General features: G+C 44.0%; 1 protein-coding gene across 14 annotated transcripts in view; it reads left to right on the top strand.

Annotated features, from left to right (window-relative positions):
- The window catches only part of disp1 (dispatched homolog 1 (Drosophila)), a 476,889-nt gene that overhangs the window by 442,397 nt on the left and 7,602 nt on the right, over nucleotides 1-26,890 (top strand). For all 14 annotated transcript variants that reach the window (XM_059982659.1, XM_059982662.1, XM_059982660.1 and 11 more), the window contains 3 exons: nucleotides 11,155-11,278; nucleotides 17,220-17,347; nucleotides 19,301-19,398. In XM_059982659.1, the coding sequence (XP_059838642.1) occupies nucleotides 11,155-11,278; nucleotides 17,220-17,347; nucleotides 19,301-19,398 (350 nt within the window). The remainder of the gene's footprint in view (nucleotides 1-11,154; nucleotides 11,279-17,219; nucleotides 17,348-19,300; nucleotides 19,399-26,890) is intronic.

The following is a 26,890-nucleotide window of genomic DNA, read 5'->3' on the forward strand; positions in this document are numbered from 1 at the left end:
TGAGCAGACGGTGTAGGTGTTGTTCGTGGGATTGTGGAGGCTGGTGTAGGTGTTGTTCATGCAATTGATGAGGTTGGTGTAGGTGTTGTTCGTGGGATTGAGGAAACTGGTGTAGGTTTTGTTCATGGAGTTGAGGAGGCTGGTGTAGGTGTTGTTCATGGAGTTGAGTAGGCTGGTGTAGTTGTACGTGGGATTGAGGAGGCTAGTGTAGGTGTTGTTCATGGGATTGAAGAGACTGGTGTAGGTGTTGTTCATGGGGTTGAGGAGGCTGGTGTAGGTGTTGTTCATGAGATTGAGGGGACTGGTGTAGGTGTTGTTCGTGGGATTGAGGAGGCTGGTGTAGGTGTTGTTCGTGGGATTGAGGAGGCTGGTGTAGGTGTTGATCGTGGGATTGAGGAGACTGGTGTAGGTGTTGTTCGTGGGATTGTGGAGGCTGGTGTAGGTGTTGTTCATGCAATTGATGAGGTTGGTGTAGGTGTTGTTCGTGGGATTGAGGAAACTGGTGTAGGTTTTGTTCATGGAGTTGAGGAGGCTGGTGTAGGTGTTGTTCATGGAGTTGAGTAGGCTGGTGTAGTTGTACGTGGGATTGAGGAGGCTAGTGTAGGTGTTGTTCATGGGGTTGAGGAGGCTGGTGTAGGTGTTGTTCATGAGATTGAGGGGACTGGTGTAGGTGTTGTTCGTGGGATTGAGGAGGCTGGTGTAGGTGTTGTTCGTGGGATTGAGGAGGCTGGTGTAGGTGTTGATCGTGGGATTGAGGAGACTGGTGTAGGTGTTGTTCGTGGGATTGATGAGACTGGTTTAGGTGTTGTTCGTGGGATTTAGGAGACTGGTGTAGGTGTTGTTCGTGGAGTTGAGGCTGGTGTAGGTGTTGTTCGTGGGATTGAGGAGACTGGTGTAGGTGTTGTTCGTGGAGTTGAGGAGGCTGGTGTAGGTGTTGTTCCTGGGATTGAGGAGACTGGTGTAGGTGTTGTACGTGGGATTGAGGAGGCTGGTGTACGTGTTGTTCGTGAGATTCAGGAGACTGGTGTAGGTGTTGTTCGTGGGATTGAGGAGGCTGGTGTAGGTGTTGTTCGGGGCATTGAGGAGACTGGTGTAGGTGTTGTTTGTCGGATTGAGGAGGCTGGTGTAGGTGTTGTTCATGCAGTTTAGGAGGCTGGTGAAGGTGTTGTTCATGGAGTTGAGGAGGCTGGTTTACGTGTTGTTCGTGAGATTGAGGAGGCTGGTGTAGGTGTTCTTCATGGGGTTGAGGAGACTGGTGTAGGTGTTGTTTGTCGGTTTGAGGAGGCTGGTGTAGGTGTTGTTTGTTGGATTGAGCAGGCTGGTGTAGGTGTTGTTTCTGGGATTGAGGAGGCTGGTGTAGGTGTTGTTCGTGAGATTGAGGAGACTGGTGTAGGTGTATTTCGTGGATTGAGGAGACTGGTGTAGGTGTTGTTCGGGGGATTGAGAAGACTTGTGTACAATTTGTTTGTGGGATTGAGGAGACTGGTGTAGGTGTTGTTCGTGGGATTGAGGAGGCTGGTGTAGGTGTTGTTCGTGGGATTGAGGAGACTGGTGTAGGTGTTGTTCGTGTGATTGAGGAGACTGGTGTAGGCTTTGTTCGTGGGATTGAGGAGGCTGTTGTAGGTGTTGTTGGTGGGATTGAGGAGGCTGGTGTAGGTGTTGTTCGTGGGATTGAGGAGGCTGGTGTACGTGTTGTTTGTGAGATTGAGGAGGCTGGTGTAGTTGTTGTTCGTGGGATTGGGGAGGCTGGTGTAGGTGTTCGTGGGATTGAGGGGACTGATGTACGTGTTGTTCGTGGGGTTGAGGAGGCTGGTGTAGGTGTTGTTCGTGTGATTGAGGAGGCTGGTGAGGGTGTTGTTCGTGGGATTGAGTAGACTGGTGTAGGTGTTGTTCGTGGAGTTGAGGAGGCTGGTGTAGGTGTTGTTCCTGGGATTGAGGAGACTGGTGTAGGTGTTGTGCGTGGGATTGTGGAGGCTGGTGTACGTGTTGTTCGTGAGATTCAGGAGGCTGGTGTAGGTGTTGTTTGTCGGTTTGAGGAGGCTGGTGTAGGTGTTGTTTGTGTGATTGAGGAGGCTGGTGTCGGTGTTGTTTGTGGGATTGAGGAGGCTGGTGTAGGTGTTGTTCGTGGGTTTGAGGAGGCTGGTGTAGGTGTTGTTCGTGGGATTGAGGAGACTGGTGTAGGTGTTGTTTGTGGGATTGAGGAGGCTGGAGTAGTTGTTGTTCGTGGGATTGAGGAGGCTGGTGTAGGTGTTGTTCATGGGATTGAGGAGACTGGTGTAGGTGTTGTTCGTGGGATTGAGGAGGCTGGTGTAGGTGTTGTTTGTGGGATTGAGGAGGTTGGTGTAGGTGTTGTTCGTGGGATTGTGGAGACTCGTGTAGGTGTTGTTCGTGGGATTGAGGAGGTTGGTGTAGGTGTTGTTCGTGGGTTTGAGGAGGCTGGTGTAGATGTTCATGTTGAGGAGGCTGGCATAGGTGTTGTTCGTGGAGTTGAGGAGACTGGTGTAGGTGTATTTCGTGGATTGAGGAGACTGGTGTAGGTGTTGTTCGGGGGATTGAGAAGACTTGTGTACAATTTGTTTGTGGGATTGAGGAGACTGGTGTAGGTGTTGTTCGTGGGATTGAGGAGGCTGGTGTAGGTGTTGTTCGTGGGATTGAGGAGACTGGTGTAGGTGTTGTTCGTGTGATTGAGGAGACTGGTGTAGGCTTTGTTCGTGGGATTGAGGAGGCTGTTGTAGGTGTTGTTGGTGGGATTGAGGAGGCTGGTGTAGGTGTTGTTCGTGGGTTTGAGGAGGCTGGTGTAGGTGTTGTTCGTGGGATTGAGGAGACTGGTGTAGGTGTTGTTTGTGGGATTGAGGAGGCTGGAGTAGTTGTTGTTCGTGGGATTGAGGAGACTGGAGTAGGTGTTGTTCGTGGGATTGAGGAGACTGGTGTAGGTGTTCGTGGGATTGAGGAGGCTGGTGTAGGTGTTGTTGGTGGGATTGAGGAGACTGGTTTACGTGTTGTTCGTGAGATTGAGGAGGCTGGTGTAGGTGTTGTTCGTGGGATTGAGGAGACTAGTGTAGGTGTTGTTCATGGAGTTGAGGCTGGTGTAGGTGTTGTTCATGGAGTTGAGGAGGCTGGTTTACGTGTTGTTCGTGAGATTGAGGAGGCTGGTGTGGGTGTTGTTCGTGGGATTGTGGAGACTGGTGTAGGTGTTGTTCATGGGATTGAGGAGACTGGTGTAGGTGTTGTTCGTGGGATTGAGGAGGCTGGTGTAGGTGTTGTTTGTGGGATTGAGGAGGTTGGTGTAGGTGTTGTTCGTGGGATTGAGGAGACTCGTGTAGGTGTTGTTCGTGGGATTGAGGAGGTTGGTGTAGGTGTTGTTCGTGGGTTTGAGGAGGCTGGTGTAGATGTTCATGTTGAGGAGGCTGGCGTAGGTGTTGTTCGTGGAGTTGAGGAGACTGGTGTAGGTGTATTTCGTGGATTGAGGAGACTGGTGTAGGTGTTTTTCGGGGGATTGAGGAGACTGGTGTAGGTGTTGTTCGTGGGATTGAGGAGGCTGGTGTAGGTGTTGTTCGTGGGATTGAGGAGACTGGTGTAGGTGTTGTTCGTGGGATTGAGGAGACTGGTGTAGGTGTTGTTCGTGGGATTGAGGAGGCTGGTGTAGGTGTTGTTGGTGGGATTGAGGAGACTGGTGTAGGTGTTCATGCAATTGATGAGGTTGGTGTAGGTCGGGGGTCGGCAACCCGCGGCTCCGGAGCCACAAGTGGCTCTTTTACCTCTGTGCTGCGGCTCCCTGTTGCTTTGGGAAATAATTGGTCTTTTGCAGCATCCGCGCCCATGGGGGCCAGGTTGAGGGAGGCTTAAAAGCAAGGCTGTTTAGTTCGAATAAAGTTATTCGACTGCAGTTTACTGACTGCGTGAGCACACCGCTACAACGTGTTTTTGTTGCTATTAATATACGTCACCACTGCCAATACCTGACACCCGTCAGTGCGCGATTTCTTTAATTTTTCGATCCAAGGTAGGCCAACTATGGAGAATTCTAAAAAAAGAAAAGTGACTGAAGAAAACAGAACGTTTACTGATAAGTGGACAGATTCATTTGCTTTCACTGCTGACGAGACTGGTTTACCGGTATGCTTAATGTGCAATGAGAAACTACCAAACAACAAATAGTCAAAAATAGCAAGACTTTTCCAGAATAAACACGCAGCCTTTGCTCAAAAATATCCGGATGGAGATGAGAGAGAAAAAGCCGTTTCGGAACTGATGCGGAAGGTTGATCTGAGCAAAAATCATTTCAAGCAATGGATGAAGTCCGGAAAACCAACGACAAACGCTAGTTCGCTAGTTATATTGCCGCTCAGGAAATAGTCAGGCACGGGAAGCAGTTTACAGATGGTGAATATATAAAAGAATCTTTCATTAAGATTTCAGAACATCTATTCACGGACTTTAAAAACAATAGTGAAATTGTGCAGAAAATCAGGGATATGCCCCTCTCTGCAAAGACTGTCAAAGACAGAACCATAAAAATGGCAGAAGACATCACAAGACAGCAAATTAAAGTCATCAATTCAGCTGTGGCCTACTCGATTGCCTGTGATGAGTCTCAAGACAAAGGTGATATTGAACAAATAGCGTTGTTCTGCCGGTATGTAAACTCTGCCGGGCCACAGGATGAACTGATTGAGTTGATACCTCTAAAAGACCAAACACGGGGGGAGGACATCTGTGAGGCTCTCTTGAATTGTTTAAGAGCCAAAGGAATAAAGACTACCCACCTGGTGTCAGTAGCTACTGATGGGGCACCGAATATGACGGGAACGCACAAGGGAATTGTGGCTTTACTGCAGAAGTCGCTGGACAGAAAGCTGCTGATTTTTCACTGCATCTTGCACCAAGAGGCACTGTGCGCTCAAACATTTCCTCCGGAATGCACAGAAGTAATGGATGTTGTCATTCAGATTGTCAATAAAATAATGGCAAATCACTGTCAATTCCGTTTGTTACTGGACGAGCTGGAAAGCGCATATTCTGATCTGCTGCACAACAAAGTCCGGTGGCTGTCCAGAGGGGAGGTGCTGAAACGCTTTGTCGCGTGTCTGGAAGAAGTGAAAACTTTCCTGGGCAGCAAAGGGCTGGAAAAGCTACACTTCATGGTAGACATGACAGCACATCTGAACACGCTGAACACAGTTCTTCAGGGGAAAGGACGTACAGCCCTACACATGTTGGAGGAGTTTTGGCATTCGAGCGCAAGTTGACAGTGCTTGCCAGAGATTGACAGAAAGGCACTTTGTCTCACTTCCCCAATTTGAGAGAGTTCAAACAAGATCACGACATGAGAAGTTCGGAGTATTTACATTCTGCAATCATTGCAATGCAAACATCGTTTGGGAAACGCTTCTGTGAGTTCAGAGAGGAAAAAAACACATTATCCTTCCCGGTCACTCCCCCAAGCATCGATTCATCTCTACTGAATACGACTGCATTGGCAGGTGTGAGTAAACCTGATCTTGAGATGGAACTGGCCGAAATAGCCGACAAAGACATATGGGTGTCCAAGTTTAGACGCTTGACAGCAGACCTTGAAGATGTTGCCCGTCAGAAGGCCATTCTTGCTCAGAATCACAAATGGAGTGGTATTGAAAACCTCCCTAAACCGGACAAACTTGTGTTCGAAACATGGAATGTTATCCCCGACATTTATGTAAACATTAAAAAGTATGCGCTTGGAGTACTGTCAATCTTTGGATCCACATATGTATGTGAGCAGGTGTTCTCTAACATGAACTTTATTAAAAACAAACATCGTGCACGCCTCACAGATGACAGCTTGCGATCCTGTGTAAAGATGAAGGTGACGTCGTACAGCCCTGATGTGCAGATGCTGTGCGCTGAGGTCCAGGAGCAGAAATCCCATTAACCAAGTATGATACATATTTTAATTGCCTATTATTTTAGTAATATTCATATTTTTTCATTGTTCAGTGAAATAGTCCTTTGATTTTTCAGGTTGACAGCTGGCTGACGTTATTATTGGTTTGCTGCTGGCGGAAAATTTAAGTTCAGCGTTTTTCATAAATAAAAGAAGAACTCAAATAGACATTGAGTATTTTACTTAAAAGTAACCTTCAACCCAACGTCTTTTTTTCGGAGTTCAAAATGTTTTTGTTGCATGCAGAAATGTAATTTCGTTTTCTCTGCAGGAGTTCATCAATTTCATAAATGCAACATATTACAGTTTGTTTATACATAGCATAAAGGCAAAAAAAAAACATTGTATGCAGTGTTATTTCATTTTAAATGTCAAACGGGTTTTGCGGCTCCCAGTGTTTTCTTTTCTGTGGGAAACGGGTCCAAGTGGCTCTTTCAGTGGTAAAGGTTGCTGACCCCTGGTGTAGGTGTTCGTGGGATTGAGGAGACTGGTTTACGTGTTGTTCGTGAGATTGAGGAGGCTGGTGTAGGTGTTGTTCGTGGGATTGAGGAGACTAGTGTAGGTGTTGTTCATGGAGTTGAGGCTGGTGTAGGTGTTGTTCATGGAGTTGAGGAGGCTGGTTTACGTGTTGTTCGTGAGATTGAGGAGGCTGGTGTGGGTGTTGTTCGTGGGATTGAGGAGACTGGTGCAGATGTTGTTCATGAGATTGAGGAGGCTGGTGAGGTTGTTGTTCGTGGGAATCAACATAGCTGAGAGTTCTGTGCAGTGTAGTTTAGAATTTTAATTAGCTCTATCCGCAGCTGCACAGTTAATGTTTTGCTTTGATCATTGTTTTCGTACAGTGGAAGCTGTAAGGATAAACTGATATTTGAGTTAGAAGATTATGAGCCTCTTTACCTAAAGCTTTAATAATACAATTTGCAATTCAAAACGGAGCAAGATGTGAAAAGGGTCTTTTGAGCTTATTTCTTCCTTACCCTTCCTACAGTGCAGACCTGATCTCAGTGAGCAGATCATCATTGAACCTCATCTATCCCTGTCCTCTTGCCATTTCATACTGGTATTGTAGATGAGCTCAGAGCATAGGTCAACACATAGGATTATGATTTTGGAGCCATTACTGAGACTTGGTTGCAGGAGGGACAGGACTGGCAACTCAGTATTCTGGGGTTCCATTGTTTTGGACCCGACACTCGGGGAGGGGTATGTCACTAATCAGGGAAAATGTCACGGCAATGTTCAATCAGGACAGACGGGAGAAGTTGTCTAATGAGTCTTTATGGGTGGAGCTGAGGACTAAGAAAGGTACGACCACGTTAATGGGGCTATATTATAGACCACCCAACAGTCTGCAGGATTTAGAGAAAGGTTGAAAGTAACTTTTATTATCAAAGTACATACATGTCACGACATCCAACCCTGCGATTCTTTCTCCTGCAGGCATACTCAGCAAATCTATGAAATAGTAAGTTTAAACAGGATCAATATAAGAGCAAAACTATGCAAATGCAAATATGAATAAATAGCAATAAATAACAAGATAAAGATTCATTAAAGTAGTAGTTGCCAACCCGTCGATCGCGATCGACTGGTCAATCTTTGAGACTTTCCCTGTAGATCCCGAAAAAACATGAAAAATAAATACACAAATACTGTTGAGAGATTGTTTCCGGGTTGTGGGGTTTTAGTTCAGTTCTTTCTGCCCAGCACTATACAGTGTACTTCAGTGATCCCCAACCACCGGGCCGCGAGGAAACGATATGAGTCAGCTGCACCTTTCCTCATTCCCTGTCACACCCACTGTTGAACTTGAAACCACGCGAGGTCATCAGTCACCTAAACGCAGTGATACCCTCGCACCAGGGGTCACTGGTTGGCCTCGCGCAGCCAGCAGGAAGTGCCATTGCTACTGGCCTGGAGCGCGGACAGACCTCTAAACCTGTTTAGCATACCGAATGTTCGTGGGGAACTCGGTGCTAAAATATTCACAAACGACCTAATTCGGGCTCAGGGTTTCGTATGTAGCAGAGCAGCTACCTCACTGTGATCTACTGAAACAAACTTTTGTCAGCCGATAGATCCTACAACGGGGGCGGGTGCACGCCCTGTCACACTCCTCCTCGCTCGGTCAGTCGCTCTGTCCGGGGTAGGGGATCTTGGGCTGAAAAAGGTTGGTGACCACTACCTTAAAGTGAGATCACTGGTTGTGCAAACACCTCTTTAGATGAGTCTGGTTATCCTCCTTTTCTCAAGAACCCAATGGTTGAGGGGTAGTAACTGTTCTTGAACCCAATGGTGTGAGTTCCGAGGCACTTGTACCTTCAAGCTGATGGCAGCACCGAGAAAAGAGCATGGCCTAGGTGGTGAGGATCTTTGATGAGGAATGCTGCTTGCCTACAATCATGTTTCAGGTAGATGTGCTCAATGGTGGCAGAGCTTTATCTGTGATGTACTGGGTCAAATCCACTATCTTTTGTAGGATTTCCTTCTCAAAGGCATTGGTGTTCCCATACCAGGTCATATTGCAGCAATCAATACTCATCTATAGAAGTTTGTCAAGCATCCAGAGAGATTGCAGACTCTTGCAAGAAACATAAGATTGTAAGAGTAGGTGATTTTAACTTTCCACATATTGACTAGGACTCCAATGCTATAAAAGGACTAGATGGGATAGAGATTGTCAAATATATTCAGGAAAGTTTCCTTAATCAGTACATAGAAGTCCCAACGAAAGAAAGTGCGATACTTGATCTGCTATTAAGGAATGAATCAGGGCAGGTCACAAAAGTTTGTGTAGGGGACCACTTTGCGTCTAGTGATCGTAATACCATTAGTTTCAAAGTAAATATGGAAAATGATAGGTCTGATCTGCAGCTTCAGATTCGAAATTGGAGAAAGGCCAATTTTTATGGTATCAGAAAGGATCTGACAAGTGTGGAATAGGACAGGCTGTTTTCTGGCAAAGATGTGCTTGATATGTGGGAGGCCTACCAAAGTGAAATTTTAAGAGTTCAAAGCTTGTATGTGTGCCTGTTAAGGGGAAAAAAGATAAAGATAACAAGTGTGGGCAGTCTTGGTTTTCAAGAGATGTTGAGGCCCTGGTTAAGAAGAAAAAGGAAGTACATAGTAGGTATAGGCAGGGAGGAACAAATGAAGTGCTTATGGAGTATACGAAATGCAAGAGAGCACGTAAGAAAGAAATCAGGAGGACTAAAAGAAGGCATGAAGTTGCCCAGACAGACAAGGTGAAGGAGAATTCTAAAGGATTCAATAGATATGTTAAGAGCAAAAGAATTGCAAGGGACAAAATTGGTCCTCCAGAAGATCAGAATGATAATCTATGTGTGGAGTCCAAAAAGGTGGGGGAGATCTTAAATGGATTTTTTACATCAGTGTTTACTCAGGAGAGAGACACAGAGTCAATAGAAGTAAGGCAAAGCTGCGGTGAGGTTATGAATCCTATACATATTAGAGAGGAGGAGGTATAACGTCTTGAGGCAAATTAGGGTAGAGAAATCCCCAGGGCCTGCCGAGGTGTTCTCTTGGACCCTGTGGGAGGCAAGTACAGAAATTGCAGGGGCCCTAGGAAACATTTTTAAATTATTCTTAGCGACAGGTGAGATACCAGAGGATTGGAGGATAGCTAATGTTGTTCCACTGTTTCAGAATAGCTCTAAAATAACCAGGAAATTATAGGCCAGTGAGCCTGATGTCAATAGTTGGGAAGTTATTGGAAGGTATTCTAAGTGACTGGATATAGGAGTATTTGGATAGGCATGTGGTAGGGCATGTCTGACCAATCCTATTGAAATTTTTCGAGGAAGTTACCAGGAAAGACAATGAAGGCAAGGCAGTGGACATTGTCTGCATGGACTTTATAGTAAGGCACTAGACAAGCTACTACATGGGAGGTTGGTCAAGAAGGTTCAGTCACTTGGCATTCAAGATAAAGTAGTAAATTGGATTAGTCATTGGCCTTGTGGGAGAAACCAGAGTGGTAGTAAATGGTTGCTGTCAGACTGGAGTCCTGTGACCAGTGGAGTGCCAAGGGATCAGTGCTAGTCTGTTTGTCATCTATATCAGTTATCTGGATAATAATGTGGTTAACTGAATCAGCAAATTTGCAGATGATACCAAGATGGGAGGTGTCGTGGTCAGCAGGGAAGACTAACATGACTTGCAGCAGAATCTGGACCAGCTGGAAAATGGCAGATGGAATTTAATGCTGACAAGCGTGAGGCGTTGCACTGTGGTAGGATCAATCAGGGCAGGTTTTACACAGTGAACAGTAGGGCTCTGAAGAGTGCGGTAGAACAAAGGGATCTGGGAATACAGATCCATAATTCATTGAAAGTGACGGCACAGGTAGATAAGGTCATAAAGAAAACTTCTGGCACACTGGCCTTCATAAATGAAAGAAACTGAGAACAGGAGATGGGATGTTATGTTGAAGTTGTATAAGATGTTGGTAAGCCCTGATCTGGAATATTATGTGCAGTTTTGGTCACCTACCTACAAGAAAATAAAGTTGGGAAAGTACAGAGAAAACTTATAAGAGTGTTGCTGAGACTCGAGAACCTGAGTTGCAGGGAAAGATTGAATAGGTTAGGACTTTATTCCTTGCAATATAGAAGATTGAGTGGAGATTTGATTGAGGTATACTAAATTATGAGGGGCATGGATAGGGTAAATTTAAGCAGGCTTTTTCCACTGAGGTTGGGTGAGACTACAACTAGAGGCCATGGGTTAAAGGTGAAACTGGAAAAGTTTAAGGGGAAACATTATGAGGGGAAACTTCTTCATTCAGAGGGCCATGAGAGTGTGGAATGAGCTGCAGGCACAAGTGATGCATGCAAGCTTGATTTCAATGTTTAAGAGAAGCTTGGATGGTAGGAGTATGGAGGGCTGTGGTTTGGGGTGCAGTTTGATGAGAGTGGGTAGTTCAACATGGACTGGATGGGCCAAAAGGCCTGTTACCGTGTTGTACTTTTCAATGAGTCTACGTTGAAAAGCATTAATTAACTCTGTTGAAGTCCACCGATGTTTTAGATGATGGATGGCCAGCCTTTGGAACTGGTGCTCCTACTTTCAGTATACAATGCTCACAATGAATACGGGCATGGATTTCAATGTGACAGGTCAGCCTGGGGAGTTGGATTTGATTTATTGCATGTAGCAGAATCTTCATGTTTTAGGTAATATAATATGTTATTGGTGTTTCCTCCTTGTAGTTATGCAGCTCTGATCGCTGACTGGCCAGTGGTGGTACTGGGACTCTGCACAGTGCTGATAGTTATATGTGCGTTGGTTGGAATCCTGGTGCCTGATCTTCCAGATTTCTCTGATCCACTGCTGGTGAGTGCTTCCTGTTTCTCAGAGGAGTGACAATTGTCCTCGGTCTTGATGGCAACACCTGCATCATTAAGCTAAGTGAATAAAAACAAGGTACCCCATGAGATTGTATGGTTGCATACTTAAGCTGAGTGTCCCATTTTTTTCCAGACATACCTCCTTCCCAGTCAGTATTCAGTTATTGACCTCCTTCCAATTCAGTATTCAGTTATTGACCTCCTTCCCATTCAGTATTCAGTTATTGACCTCCTTCCCAGTCAGTATTGTTATTGACCTCCTTCCCATTCAGTATTCAGTTATTGACCTCCTTCCCAGTCAGTATTCAGTTATTGACCTCCTTCCAATTCAGTATTCAGTTATTGACCTCCTTCCCATTCAGTATTCAGTTATTGACCTCCTTCCCAGTCAGTATTCAGTTATTGACCTCCTTCCCATTCAGTATTCAGTTATTGACCTCCTTCCCAGTCAGTATTCAGTTATTGACCTCCTTCCAATTCAGTATTCAGTTATTGACCTCCTTCCCATTCAGTATTCAGTTATTGACCTCCTTCCCAGTCAGTATTCAGTTATTGACCTCCTTCCCAGTCAGTATTCAGTTATTGACCTCCTTCCCATTCAGTATTCAGTTATTGACCTCCTTCCCAGTCAGTATTCAGTTATTGACCTCCTTCCCAGTCAGTATTCAGTTATTGACCTCCTCTTATTTACTAACATTGAAATTCATGTGCCTCCCAATATGTTTGACCTCCAGACTACCACAGATGTAACACTAAGCTCTCTAACTCTAAAATCCATGTGTTGATGCTGATGGTGAACAAAATCGATCTCAAGCCAGAATCCTGGGGAACACCACAGTCCACTCCCATCTCACTCTTTCAAAATTCACTCTCCATTTGAACCCTCCAGCCCTCTTTTGATCTGTTTTATAGCCTTGTCCCTAATTCTGTGCATCTCAACTATCTTCTTTCACTGTGCATCTATTGCCTAATTTTTTAAAAAATGTTAACTTACTGTTTGGCTACAAAAAGATTGAAATGCGGGGTAGGTTTTAAGCGAAGTCCAAGCCAGGGTCATCAGGAAGGAGAACAAATGGGACTGCTAAATGGAATTAGCTTAGACTGGTTTGGTTAGAACTAGCTTGGTTGACGTAGATGAATTGGGCTGCAGAACCTGTTTATGTGCTGCTATAATTCGAGTTGAGTCATTTTTATTGTCAAATATGACAGGTTTATGGGGTTGAGTAGGATCCAAGATCAGCCATGATGGAATGGCAGAGCAGACTCGATAGGCTGAATGGCCTAATTCTGCTTGTATGTCTTATGGTCTAATATGCTCAAGTATAGTGAGGTATAGACACAATGAAAAACATGCATGCATTTAGTGTCACAAGCATGTACTTCAGAGAACATAAATTGTACAAGACGATAAAGAAAACTAAGGTGTCCAAAACAGAACATTAGTACAAAAATAAAGAAACTATAGTAATGCAGTGGTCTGCAGTGTCCTGTTGCTGAGGTAGGATTAGGGTTGTGCAGGTCAGTTCAAGAACCTGATGACTATAAGAAAGTAGTTGTTCCTGAACCTTTTGGTGTGGGACCTCCTGCCCAACAATACCAGTGAAAAGAGGGAGTAACCCAGATGGTGGGGATCCTTAAGGATTCTGTTTTCTTGTGGAAGCAGCGCCCGTAGATGCTGTCAGTGGTGGTAAGGACTACGCTTGTGATGAACCAGGCTGTGCCCACTACTGTGTGCCCCTCTTTCTGTGTGTTGGAATTGCAGTACCGGGCCATAATCCAGTCTGTCAGGACACTTTCTACAGTGCATCTGCAGAGGTTTCTTAGAGTATTTGGTGACATGCCAAATCTTGTGCCTATTTGAAATTTACATTAATCATTTGATTGCTCTGTACTTAGCCTTTTCTTTTTTTAGTTTTATGTAGCTGCTCTGATCTGGAAGAATGAAGGGAGCATTGTTACTTTTAAAAGGGAATGGGATTAATACAGGAATGTGAATCATTTTAACTCTGTGAGAAAAGAGGAAGAAAAATGGAATTACCAAAATAGCTTATTCAAAGAGCTGGCACATTGGCAGTGTGCTGAACAGCCGGCAACGCTGTGTGATTCTGCATAGGCTCCCCAAGCTCATTCGCCGTCGAATGGCCAATCTCAGTCAACATGGTAGCAAAGTCCTTATTATAAAGAGTTTGTAGTGTCATAGAAGTGCTAAAAGAAAGGGCAGGGGAGGAAGAATGTAAGCCCAAACAAGGATGGACCCGATAGGCAGATGTGCTGTGGTTCTGCTGTGCTCCCCACAGGGTGTCGGTGAGGTGACCTGCCACTCAGCATGGAAAGCAGAACAATTACAAAGCTGTCACTTCCGCTCTATCGGCTAGACTGTAAAACGATGGTGTAGTTAGTAGCAGCTGGTGCCACTAATGGCATGTCAGGTCACAGCTGGATAAACAGTGAGGATTGGATTTTGTTAATCCAGTTGCTGCTTGTTCACGTAAGTGTCAAATCTCACTCTTTCTCAGCAAGAGAGGGATACTTTGCACAAAACTCATGCTCTTGCTCTCTGGCTGCTGCGTTATACTGAGGTCATACCTGCTCTCACACTCCAGAATGCAGGACCAGAATCAGATTTACTTATTATCAGTATCTTGAGATGATGTGAGATTTGTTTTATGACAGCAAATCAGTGCAAAGCCATAACATTTCTATAAACTACAATAATACATAAATAGTGCCAAGAAAAAGGAATAATGAGGTAGGGTTCACAGACTGTCCAAAGTACACTTCCTTACATTTTATTTCATTCACCACTTGTTTGTTCATTGTCCTGTGGACTCCCTGCTCCCTCTACCTATCTTTGTGCTTTCCTTACTACTGACTCAACCTGGTCAGTGACTCTGCTTCCAACACTTTCTCTGGCAGTGCATTCCAGGTACTCACCCTTCTCTTGGCGAAAAAGGTTCTTCTTAGATCCACTCTAAATATCTCACGCCTCCCCCTAAATCTCGTTCTATATACTTCTGACCTGAGATATGTTTTCTGCAGTCTATCCTCTATAATATTATATACTTCAATCATGCCCACTTTAACTTTCTCCTCTTCAGAGAGAACAGACCCAGCTCTCCAGTCTCTTCTCATAACTGGTAGGAACATCCTGGTGAACCTCCTTTGCACTCCCTCCAGAGCTATCACTTCCTTCCTTATAGAACAGAGACCTGGGCTGTGTAGTACTTAAGCTGAGATCTGAACAATGATTTATAAAGTTGGAGCATAACTTCTCTGCTCTTGTGTTTAATGCTCTGTGTAATGAAGGTCAGTATCCCTTATGTCGTCTTAACCACATTATCTACTTGTGTTGCGGCTTTCAATGATCTATGGTCTAGCTTTTCAAGATTCCTGTGTTCCTCAATACCATTCATGGTGTATGTCCTTGCTTCATCAGATCTCCCAAAATGCATCAACCAGATTAAACTCTTAATTGTCAGCTCTCAGCCCATTTCACCAACAGTTTGGTATCTCTTCGTGTTTTCAGCAACTCCATTCTTCATGTCATCCATGAATTTACTGTTTGTGCCTCCCACATGAACCACCAAGCCATTCTGGTAGATTACAAACAGCAAGGATCCTAGCTCTGATCCAGTGGGACACCAACCATTTGCTATCACCCATCCATATTATTAATCCCATCTCTCTTGCGGTGATGAGGTAATTCAAGTGCTCATCTAGACGCTTCTTAAATGCAGTCAGTGATTCTGCTTCTAACACTCTCTCTGGCAGTGCTGTCAGCCATTATGTCTCCTGATACCAATTCAATATTGCTTCCTTGTCCTGGATCCCGTGGGCTCTAATCTTTTGAACCAGACTCCAATGTGGAGCCTTGTTAAAAGTCTTACTAAAGTCCATATAAATTACATTTTCTGCCCTGCCCTGATCAATATTCTTTATTACTTCTTCAAATAATTTGATCAAATAGGTCAGGCAAAATCTGCTTTGACAAAGCCACGCTGGCTGTCTCTGATTATTCCTAGCCATATAACCATATAACAATCACAGCACGGAAACAGACCATCTCGGCCCTCCTAGTCCGTGCCGAACTCTTAATCTCACCTAGTCCCACCTACCCACACTCAGCCCATAACCCTCCACTCCTTTCCTGTCCATATACATCCAATTTATGACACAACTGAACTGGCCTCTACTACTTCTACAGGAAGCTCATTCCACACAGCTATCACTCTCTGAGTAAAGAAATACCCCCTCGTGTTTCCCTTAAACTTCTGCCCCCTAACTCTCAAATCATGTCCTCTCATTTGAATCTCCCCTACTCTCAATGGAAACAGCCTATTCACGTCAACTCTATCTATCCCTCTCAAAATTTTAAATATCTCGATCAAATCCCCCCTCAACCTTCTACGCTCCAATGAATAGAGACCTAACTTGTTCAACCTTTCTCTGTAAACCCAGGTAACATCCTAGTAAATCGTCTCTGCACTCTCTCTAATTTATTGATATCTTTCCTATAATTCGGTGACCAGAACTGTACACAATATTCCAAATTTAGCCTTACCAATGCCTTGTACAATTTTAACATTACATCCCAACTTCTGTACTCAATGCTCTGATTTATAAAGGCCAGCGTTCCAAAAGCCTTCTTCACCATCCTATCTACATGAGGCTCCACTTTCAGGGAACTATGCACTGTTATTCCTAGATCTCTCTGTTCCAATGCATTCCTCAATGCCCTACCATTTACCCTGTATGTTCTATTTGGATTATTCCTGCCAAAATGTAGAACCTCACACTTCTCAGCATTAAACTCCAACTGCCAACGTTCAGTCCATTCTTCCAACCGGCATAAATCTCCCTGCAAGCTTTGAAAACCCACCTCATTATCCACTCCACTCCACTCCACTCAAAAAAGCTCTCCTGGACATGCCTCAAAAATAACACCCTGTCTGAGCTTTTAATGCCTAAGACAATCCCAGTTAGTATTTGGAAAATTGAAATCTCCCAGTACAATAACCCTGTTTGATTATGTTGGCTGCTTTACTGAGCAAGCGAGCAGTGTAGACAGAGTGCGGTCTTTGACTAACAGTATAATAGCTCCTCCCTGTTTGCTTCCCTCTGTCTTGCCTGAAAATTCTGTCCCCAGAAATACTGAGCTGCCCATCCTTCAGTGATGGCAAAAACATCGCAGACCACCCCCATCCTCAATGTTTAAAACTTTATCTAGTTTACTTGCATGAGAATAGCTTTGAATTTCCTAGGTGTGCTTTTGCCTCTTGCCTCACTATTTCTCCTCTAGGTGACTCCACGTTTCCATCTGAACAATTACTCTGAGCCCCCTTCTCCCCCCGGTAATGAGCAGGGGTTCCAGGTACATTGCTGAGCTTTCCGTAGGTGATGATATCCTTTGCTGATATCCTTTGCTGCGCATGTGATGGAGCACCACCTGCAGGAGGCTGGCGAAGGTGCAAGAGAAAAGAGAGACACAGGGCACAGAATGCTACTGCAACTATAGCGTAGCAGCAGGGGCTGACTCAAGCACCCTAGGGTTCAGGGAGAGGAAAGGAGCTGCATTAGCCTTGCTGGGAAGTTCATATGGGTACTAAGATATGTGGTTTGGCCACTGTGTCTCCGCACACAGGTTCAGGGTTACTGCAACAGAGAGCACCTCCCATCTAACTGATCAGATGGCGACAACATCGCCACTGAGCATCCACTCACCTCCTCCACAAACTGGCCTCCTGGCTACGGAAACAGCAGAACTCCAGACAATGTCTAGTGGCTTAAGGGAGTCACGGGGAAGGAGTGAAAGTTGATAACAAATCTGTTGACAGCTTGCCTTCTGTGTGACAGTGGTGCATGGATTATGAAGAATTGGAGAGATGTTCCTGTAGATAAGGTGATGCTTTGCTGTGAATTGTTTCCAGGGGTTTGAACCCAGAGGGACAACAATCGGCCAGAGGTTGGTCACCTGGAATAACATGGTGAAGAACACAGGGTATCAAGCGACCCTTGCAAATTATCCTTTCAGATATGCAGAGGAACAAGCCAAGAGGTGAGCAGCCTAACCCAGTAAATACTGTCAGTAAAGCGATGATGATTCAGATCAAAGTTCCTTGGTGTCACAGGTATAGTTTGGAACAATGGACCGTTTTATCCTGACACATGTATTTTGCATCCAGACTGGAAAACCATCTGAATATTTTTGACCAGAATTGTTTTTTTTGGGCTTTGTTGATCATTTCCACGATGGTCTGGACAACATTGGAAGCTTCTTACCAAAGCACATAGTCATAGAGTGACACAGCTGAGAAACAGGTCCTTCAGCTCAACATATCCATGACAATCATTTTGCTCACTTACGCGAATCCTATTTGCCTACATTAGGGTCATGTCTTTCTATGCCTTGCCTACTCAAATGCCAGACTAAATGTCTCTTAAAAATATCTCATTCCACCATCTCCTCTGCTGGCACATTTCAGATATCAACCACTCTCTGTTTAAAAAAATCTGTCCCGTCAAGTCCCCTTAAAACTCGTCCTCTTACCTAAAATCCATGCCCTCTTATTTATGATACCTCTGTCAGATCATCCCCACATCTTCCTTTGGTTTCAGCGAAAATAGCCCAGTTGATTCAATCTCTCATTATCCAGCCCAGCCAAATCCTAATGAATCTTCTGTGCATTCTCTCCTGTGCAATCATATCCTTCCTATAGTGCGGTGACCAGAATTGCACACAACATTCTGTGGAGTTTTACAAGTATTCTATAAAGTTGTCTCATAGCAAGCAAATTTTTATATTCCATGCCCTAACCTATGAATTTTAACATGCTATACATCTTCTCATTATTTGCCTGTGTTGCCACTTTCAGGGAACTATGGTCTTGAACCCCCAAGGGCTCTGAACATAAACATCCCTTAGCACCCTATCATTTACTCTGTATGTCCTGGCTCTTTCTGTGCATTTGTGGGAATTAGATTCCAGTGTAACAGCAACAAGACCTCAAATATCAGCAAGAGATGGGGATGAGCATTTTCGGAAAGGGGTCATCTGCAAGGCAAACTTTAAGGAAGACGTACAAAAAAGCTGGATGAACTCAGCTGGTCGGGCAGCATCTGTTGAAAGAAGCAGTCAGCGTTTCAGGTCGAAACCCTTCGTCAGGACTAAAGAAGGAGGGGGAAGGGGCCCTATAAGGAAGGTGGGGAGAGGGTGGAAAACCAATCAGAGGAAAGATCAAGGGGTGGGTGAGGGGAAGCAGGGAGGGGATAGGCAGGACAGGTGAAGAGGGAACCTAAGGGGAAAGCACTATGGGTAGTAGAAGAAGGCAGTCAAGAGAGGTGATAGGCAGCTAGAAGAGGAGACAGAGTAGAGGTGGGATGGGGAAGGGAGAGGGAGGGAATTACCAGAAGTTGGAGAATTCGATGTTCATACCAAGGGGCTGGAGCCTATCCAGATGGTATATGAGATGTTGTTCCTCCATCTGAAGTTTGGCCTCATCATGACAGTAGAGGAGGCCATGTATGGACATATCCGAATGGAAATGAGAGGGAGAGTTGAAGTGAGTGGCAACCGGGAGATCCCATCTGTTGTGGCGGACAGAAGATCTTTGACTATGTTAGAGATAAATTGTGTGGTCTGAAACCTCTTTTCTTTCATGGTTAACATCCTTATAGATGGTACTGAATATTTTTTTCACATGTAATGTCAAACTAGAAATTGCTATTTGAAGTGTTAGTAAACTTTCCTAAAGAACTTTGAGTTACTCATCAGCCTGAAGCCATAGGCAGAATATAATACTTATGTTGTTGTGTGAGGAAGTTCTTTGCATTGCATTTGTAGCATTTTTTAAAAACCTAGAACAAAGCAATCTACCATGTTGTAATGTTTGTGGTTACTGGCTGGCTTTGACAGATCTTGTATGACTTTAAAATGAAAGGCATAGTGAGAGGTGCCTCTAGCTCACCTGTAACGTTGTTGTTTCACACCTGTTCTCTGCTTGCACAAAAGTCACCGAGAGGACAGGTGGTCAGACGACGCATATGAGAGGGACAAACGACAGGCAGAGTGGAATTTCCACAAGGACAGTTTCTTCTGCGATGTTCCAAGTAAGTGCAATCTTCATGTACCTTTGTTTAAGCAGCTAAATGATATCGAGTGGCATTGCTCATTGCTGGTCCAGGTCTAGAGTATCACTGGAAACCATGATAAACCTGGCAAATTCCTTTCTTCAGGTATCCTGTGAGGAAAGTCTATTACAGATAGATGCCAAATATTGCAGCAGTTTCTATGTGGTAGAAACCTCCGTCAGTTCTTATCCACTCAGGTTGACCTATCAAAATCAGACAAACCCATAGGGAACGAGAGAAGTGCAAATGCCAGCAACAGAAATGAAAACACACACACAGCAGAAAGTCTGCTGTGTGCACTTCTCACTGCCTTAGTAAAGCAACCAGTATAATCAAAGATCCCATCCACACCAGACACTCTCCCTCTTCACTCCTTCCTCCTCCCATTGGAAAGAAGATTCAAAACCATAAAACCATGTACCACCAGACTCGAGGACAGTTCTATCTTGTTACTGTAATACTAGTATGATAAAATGGATTCTTCACCTTACAATCCTCCTCATTATGACCTCGCATCTTATTGTCTGCCTGCATTCCACTTTGTAACACTTTATTCTTCATTTGTTATTGTTTTACCATGTATTTCCTCAATGCGCTGTTGTAACGAATTGATCTAACAAACTATATGCAAAAAAAAATTTTCACTGTACCTGTGATAATAATTTTTCACTGTATATGTGATAATAATGAACCAATTTATCAAGTGTGTGTGATGAATATTGGTTTATTATTGTTACAGGTACAGTGCAAACCTTAGTTTGCAAGCCATCCATACAGACCATTTCAAAAACAAATGTTTTGAGTTAGTACAAGAGAAAAGCAAGTACAGAGTGGCACTTTACAGAGAGTGAAGTGCAGACAGATGAACTGCAAGGACATGACGAGGTAGACTGTGAGGTCAAGTTCACCTTTAATGTACGAAAGGTCCATCAAAAGACTTATAACAGTGGGGTAGACTCTGTCCTTGCCTGATGATGCATATTTTCAGGGCATTGTAACTATTGCCTGATTAGGAGGGGAGGGAGAAGAGAGAATATTCAGGGTTGGAGAGTTCTTTGATTATGCTGGCTGCTTTTCCATGGCAGCAAGAAGTGTAGACGGTATTGATCTAGAACCATTTCCCCATCCTTCCAGTTTTATTTCACTTGACCAGCCATGTAAAGGCGAGACAGAATGGATGTGCATTTATAAACTACCTTCCGTTAGGATCTCTCAAAGAGCTCTACAGCTGATGAAGTGCAGTCACCATAAATGTAGAAGCACGTCCTGGACTGTGACATTTCCATTACATGAAGGCAAGTGGCATATCCTTGCTCTGTATCACAGGTTACTTTACAATGGGGGTTTCATACTGCTGCAAGTTCATACAGTACCTGATAGAGCATCTCCACATGCGGCCTTTTCAGCAGGAGCTAGAACACAGTCCTTGCTGTGTAAGTATTTATTTGAATTATGGTCTGTTAGGGTGTATTCTGGAGTTATGGTATATTGCAAATAGTAATCTTAACAGCAGCCAGTCTTCAGACCTGAACGTGGATTGTAGATTAAATTTAAAATGCAGCTGCAAACAATCGGCTTCCATTTGACTGCAGCAGCCTGGATATGCATGAACGTGGCTCAGAGTCATTGGGAATTAACATTCATTTTAGGTGTCTAGAGTGTGGGTGCAAAGAGGGAGGTGTTTGAAAACTATATGCAATTCAAAGAAAGCATTGTAGATACATTGTAACTATAGAATTGTCCTGCTGTTACTTTTGATTTTTAGCATATAAAAATGTCATGTAATATTGGGTCGGCTAGTTCTCTTCTTCAAAGAGTGTCTCAATATAATACCTGTTGCTCATTTTTGCTGAATAAAACACTTCTATATCCACTGGCTTCACTGTCTCTTTGGTGACTTTGTTCACGTCACGACAGTTCAACAAAGACCTTCCTACTAATAGAGGCATTCAGCAAGGAAACCAGCTGATGGACCCACTATATCCATGCCCATTGTATTGTTCAGCTCTGGCCCGTGACCTCCTATACCTAGCTGATTCAGTTGCTCATGTTTAACATTTCTTAAATGCTGCCTGTGAATCTGCTTCCATCACTCTCTCCAGGTACTTAATTCCTCTCAGATTCTCTCTAAGACTCTTACCCCCTCACCTTTCTCCAAGGTAACTCTTACTCCAATTCTAGACCAAACTTGAGTCACTGAAGGATGCTCGACCATTGTGCCAGGGCTCAAAGGCTAGTTCCTCTTACAAAGTGAAACCAAACGACAGAGGTGACAACAGGGCTTCACTCCCAGATGAGGCCAATGCCTTTTATGCTCACTTTGACTATCAAAACATGGAGGAATCTTCACGAACTCCCACAGCCCCTGATGACCCTGTGATTTCAGTCTCTAATGCTGACGTGAGACCATCCTTCAGGAGTGTGAACCCATGGAAAGCATCCAGCCCAGATGGCGTACCTGGCCAAGTACTGATCAAATAGGTGGAGTGTTCGCTGACAACTTTAACCTCTCACTTCAGCAGTCTGAGATACCCATTTGCTTCAATCAGCTTCAATTATACCGGTGCCTAAGGAGAAGATAGTAGCCTGACTGAGTGATGATCATCAAGAAGCAATTACATCCACAGTGATGAAGTGTTTTGGGAGATGGGTGATGTAACATATCATTTCCTTCTTCCTGAGAAGCAACTTAGATCCACTCCAGTTTGCCCACTGTTACAACAGGTTCACAGCAGATGCTAATTTTATAAGACCATAAGACATAGGAGCAAAATTAGGCCATTTAGCCCATTGATTCTACTCCACCATTCAATCATGGCTGATCCAGGATCCCACTCAACCCCATAGACCTGCCAGATCATAACCAATGCACTTGCTATCTTTTTAGTGACCTCTTTCAGAACTCTGAGATGTTGTCCATTTGGTCCATGTGATTTTTCCACCTTAAGGCTTTTGAGTTTGCCTAACAATTTTTTTCCTTTGTAATAGCAATGGCACTCACTGCTGCTCCCTGACACTCATGGGCCTCTGGCACACTGCTAGTGTCTTCCACAGTGACGACAGATGCAAAGTACTTGTTAAGTTCATCCGCCATTTCTTTGTCCCCCATTACTACCTCACCAACATCATTTTTCAGTGGTTCAATATCAACTCTCACCTTCTTTATACTCTATATAACTGCAAAAGTTTCCTTTTGTTGCATTTTAAAAACCTTCCAATTATCCAACTTCCCACTAACTTTTGCTACACTATATGTCCTTTCCCTAGCTTTTATGCAATCCTTAACTTCCCTTGTCAGCCACAGTGGCCTAGCCCTGCCATTTGAGTACTACTTCTGTGCAACATATCCATCCTGCACCTTGAGAACTATCCCAGAAACTTCAGCCACCTCCGCCAGTATCCCCCTCCAATTCACCTAGACAAGCTCCTCGCTCATAAATCTGTAATTCCCTTTATTCCATTGCGAGACTGATACAACTGACTTGTGCTTCTCCCTGTCAAATTGCAGTATGATTTCAGACATATTAGGATCACTGCCTTCTAAGAGTTCCTTTACCTTAACTCCTTAATAAAATTTGGATTATTACACAACCCTCAATCATAGATGGTCTTTTCCTGAGTAGGCTCAAGCACAAGCTGCTCTAAAATGCCATCTCATAGGCATTCAACAAATTACCTCTTTCACAATCTGATACCAACCCGATTTTCCCATTCCCCATGCATATCAAAGTTCCCCATTACAATTGTGACACTACCCGTATTAAATGGTCTTTCCAGCTCCCTTTGCAATCTCAACCCCACAGCTTGGCTACTATTTGGAGACCTATGTATGATTTCCATAATTTTTTTTACCCTTGCTGTTTCTTAACTTCACCCACAAAGATTCGCCATTCTCAGGCCCTACGTCACACCTTTCTAAAGATGTAATTCCGTCTCTTACCAAGAGAGCTGCACAACATTGGCTCATTGTCTCTTCACTCAAACCTGGAAGATCTAGACAGTCCACATGCATACATCAGGATGTTTTTCATCAACTACAGCTTGGCATTCAATACTTGCATCCCGTCAAAATTCGTCAATAATTTTCAACACTTTGGCTTCAATACCTCCCTGTGCAATTGAATCCTCAGTCTCCTCAATTGCAGACCCCATTTATTTCAGTTTGTCAAAAAATTCTACACAATCAGTATCAGCACAGGTACATCACAAGAATGTGTGCTTAGCCCCCCACTCTGCTTGGTTTATACTTCTGACTATAAGGCTCCAATGCCATGTTTAAGTTTGTCCACTGTTGTGGATGGACGACGAGTTAGCATATAGGAGAGTGATTCAAAATCTAGCTGGGTGATGGCACAACAATCTCTCACTCAATGTCAGCAAGACCAAGGTGCTGACTATTGACTTCAGGAGGAGAAAACAGGAGGTCCATGAGCCAGTCCTCATCAGGGGATCAGAGGTGGAGAGAGTCAGCATCTTTAAATTCCTTGGTGTTTCCATTTCAGAGGATCTGTCCTGGCTCCAGCATGTAACTGCCATTATGAAGAAAGCCTCTATTTCTTTAGAGGTTTGCAAAGATTCAGCATGATATCTGAAACTTGACAAACCTCTATATATGTGTTCTGGAGAGTATATTGACTGATTGCATCGTAGCCTGGTATGAAATCACCAATGCGTTTGAATGGAAAAGCACATGAAAAGTAGTGGATACAGCCCGGTCTATCGTGAGTAAAGTCCTCCCCACCATTGAGCACATTGACACGGAACACTCTCGCTTGAAAGCAATCCCTGCCAGGCCATACTCTCTTCTCGCTGCTGCCATCAGGAAGAAGGTACAAGAGCTCACGACGCACACCACCAGGTTCAGGAACAATTATTACCTTTCAACAATCAGGCTCTTGACCACTGGGGATAACTTCTCTCACCCCATCACCGAACTGTTTCCACAATCCATGCACTCACTTTCAAGGAATCTTCATCTTACGTTTGCAATACTTAGTGTTTATTTATTTATTTGTTTGTTTGTTTATTTATTATTATCTTTCTATTGTATTTGCACAGTTTGTTGTCTTTTGCACATTGCTTGTTTGTCCATCCTGTTGGGTGCAGTCTGCCATTGGTTCTATTGTATTTCATGGATTTACTCTATATGCCTGTGAGAAAATAAATCTCCGAGGGTTGTACGTGGTGACATGTATGTACTTCGATAAGAAACAGAATCAGGTTTATTATCACCGGCAGTTTACGTGAAATTTGTTAACTTAGCAGCACCAGCTCAATGCAATACATAATCTAGCAGAGAGAGAAAAAATAATAATAATAAATAAAATGTAATACTAAACAAGTAAATCAATTACATATATTGAATAGATTTTTTTTAAATGTGCAAAAGCAGAAATACTGTATATTTTAAAAAGTGAGGTAGTGTCCAAAGCTTCAAAGTCCATTCAGAAATCGGATGGCAGAGGGGAAGAAGCTGTTCCTGAATCACTGAGTGTGTGCCTTCAGACTTCTGTACCTCCTACCTGATGGTAACAGTGAGAAAAGGGCATGCCCTGGGTGCTGGAGGTCCTTAATAATGGACACTGCCTTTCTGAGACACCGCTCCCTAAAGATGTCCTGGGTACTTTGTAGGCTAGTACCCAAGATGGAGATGACTAGATTTACAACCATCTGCAGCTTCTTTCGGTCCTGTGCAGTAGCCCCTCCATACCAGACAGTGATGCAGCCTGACAGAATGCTCTCCACAGTACAATTAGAGAAGCTTTTGAGAGTATTTGTTGACATGCCAAATCTCTTCAAGCTTCTAACGAAGTATGGCTGCTGTCTTGCCTTCTTTATGACTACATCAATATGTTGGGACCAGGTTATATCCTCAGAGATCTTGACACCCAGGAACTTGAAGCTGCTCACTCTCTCCACTTCTGATCCCTCTTTGAGGATTGGTATGTATTCCTTCATCTTACCCTTCCTGAAGTCCACAATTCATCTTACTGATGTTGTGCGCGATACCATTCCACTAGTTGGCATATCTCACTCCTGTACACCCTCTCATCACCACCTGAGATTCTACCACCAATGGTTGTATCGTCAGCAAATTTATAGATGGTATTTAAGCTATGCCTAGTCACACAGTCATGTGTATAGAGAGAGTAGAGCAATGGGCTAAGCATACACACCTGAAGTGCACCAGTGTTGATCTCAGTGAGGAGGAGATGTTATCACTGATCCGCGCAGATAGTGGTCTTCTGGCTAGAAGTCGAGGATCTAATTGCAGAGGGAGGTACAGAGGCCCAGGTTCTGTAACTGCTCAATCAGGATTGCGGGAATGATGGTATTAAATGCTGAGCTATAGTCGATGAACAACATCCTGATGTAGGTGTTTGTATTGTCTAGGTGGTCTAAAGCCGTGTGAAGAGCCATTGAGATTGCGTCTGCCGTTGACGTATTGTGGTGATAGGCAAATTGCAATGGGTCCAGGTCCTTGCTGAGGCAGGAGTTCAGTCTAGTCATGACCAACCTCTCAAAGCATTTCATCACTGTAGATGTGAGTGCTACCAGGTGATAGTCAGCCCACATTATTCTTCTTAGGCACTGGTATAATTGTTGCCTTTTTGAAGCAAGTGGGAACTTCTGGCCATAGCAGTGAGAGGTTGAAAATGTCCTTGTATACTCCCGCCAGTTGGTTGGCACAGGTTTTCAGAGCTTTACCAGGTACTCCATCAGGACCTTCTGCCTTGCGAGGGTTCACTCTCTTTAAAGACAGTCTAACATTGGCCTCTGAGACAGAGATCACAGGGTCATCAGGTGCGGCAGGGATCTTCACAGCTGTAGTTGTGTTCTCCCTTTTAAAGCAGGCATAGAAGGCATTGAGTTCATCTGGTAGTGAAACATTGCTGCAAATTCATGTTATTAGGTTTCACTTTGTAGGAAGTAATGTCTTGCAGTCCTTGCCAGAGTTGCCGTGCATCTGATATCGCCTCCAACCTTGTTTGAAATTGTCTCCTCACCCTTGAAATAGCCCTCCACATACCTGGTCATACCTGGTTTTCTGGTACAGGCCTGGGTTGCCAGACTTGAATGCCACAGATCTAGCCTTCAGCAGACGACGTACCTCCTGGTTCATCCATGGCTTTTGATTTGGGAATGTACAGTAAGTCTTTGTCGGCACACACTCATTCACACTGGTTTTAATGAAGTTGGTAACAACTGTAGCATACTCATCCAGGTTCAAAGATGAATCCCTGAATTCATCCAGTCCACTGACTCAAAGCAGGCCTGGCCTGTGCTAATAAATTACCTTCGAAGGTTCAACTTCAAAGCAACTTGCACTGTTGAAAAATCATTATCCAGATGAAGCATGTCTGCTCAGGCAGTCAGTGAAACCATCCCTAAAACTACCAGAGGACTTTTCAAGTAGGTTAAAGACATTCATTTTGTTCACTCATGGCGAATGAATCCCTCAGCTAATTGC

The sequence above is a fragment of the Hypanus sabinus genome, chromosome 10 (assembly GCF_030144855.1).
Source record: "Hypanus sabinus isolate sHypSab1 chromosome 10, sHypSab1.hap1, whole genome shotgun sequence".
In the NCBI taxonomy this organism is placed as follows: Eukaryota; Metazoa; Chordata; class Chondrichthyes; order Myliobatiformes; family Dasyatidae; genus Hypanus; species Hypanus sabinus.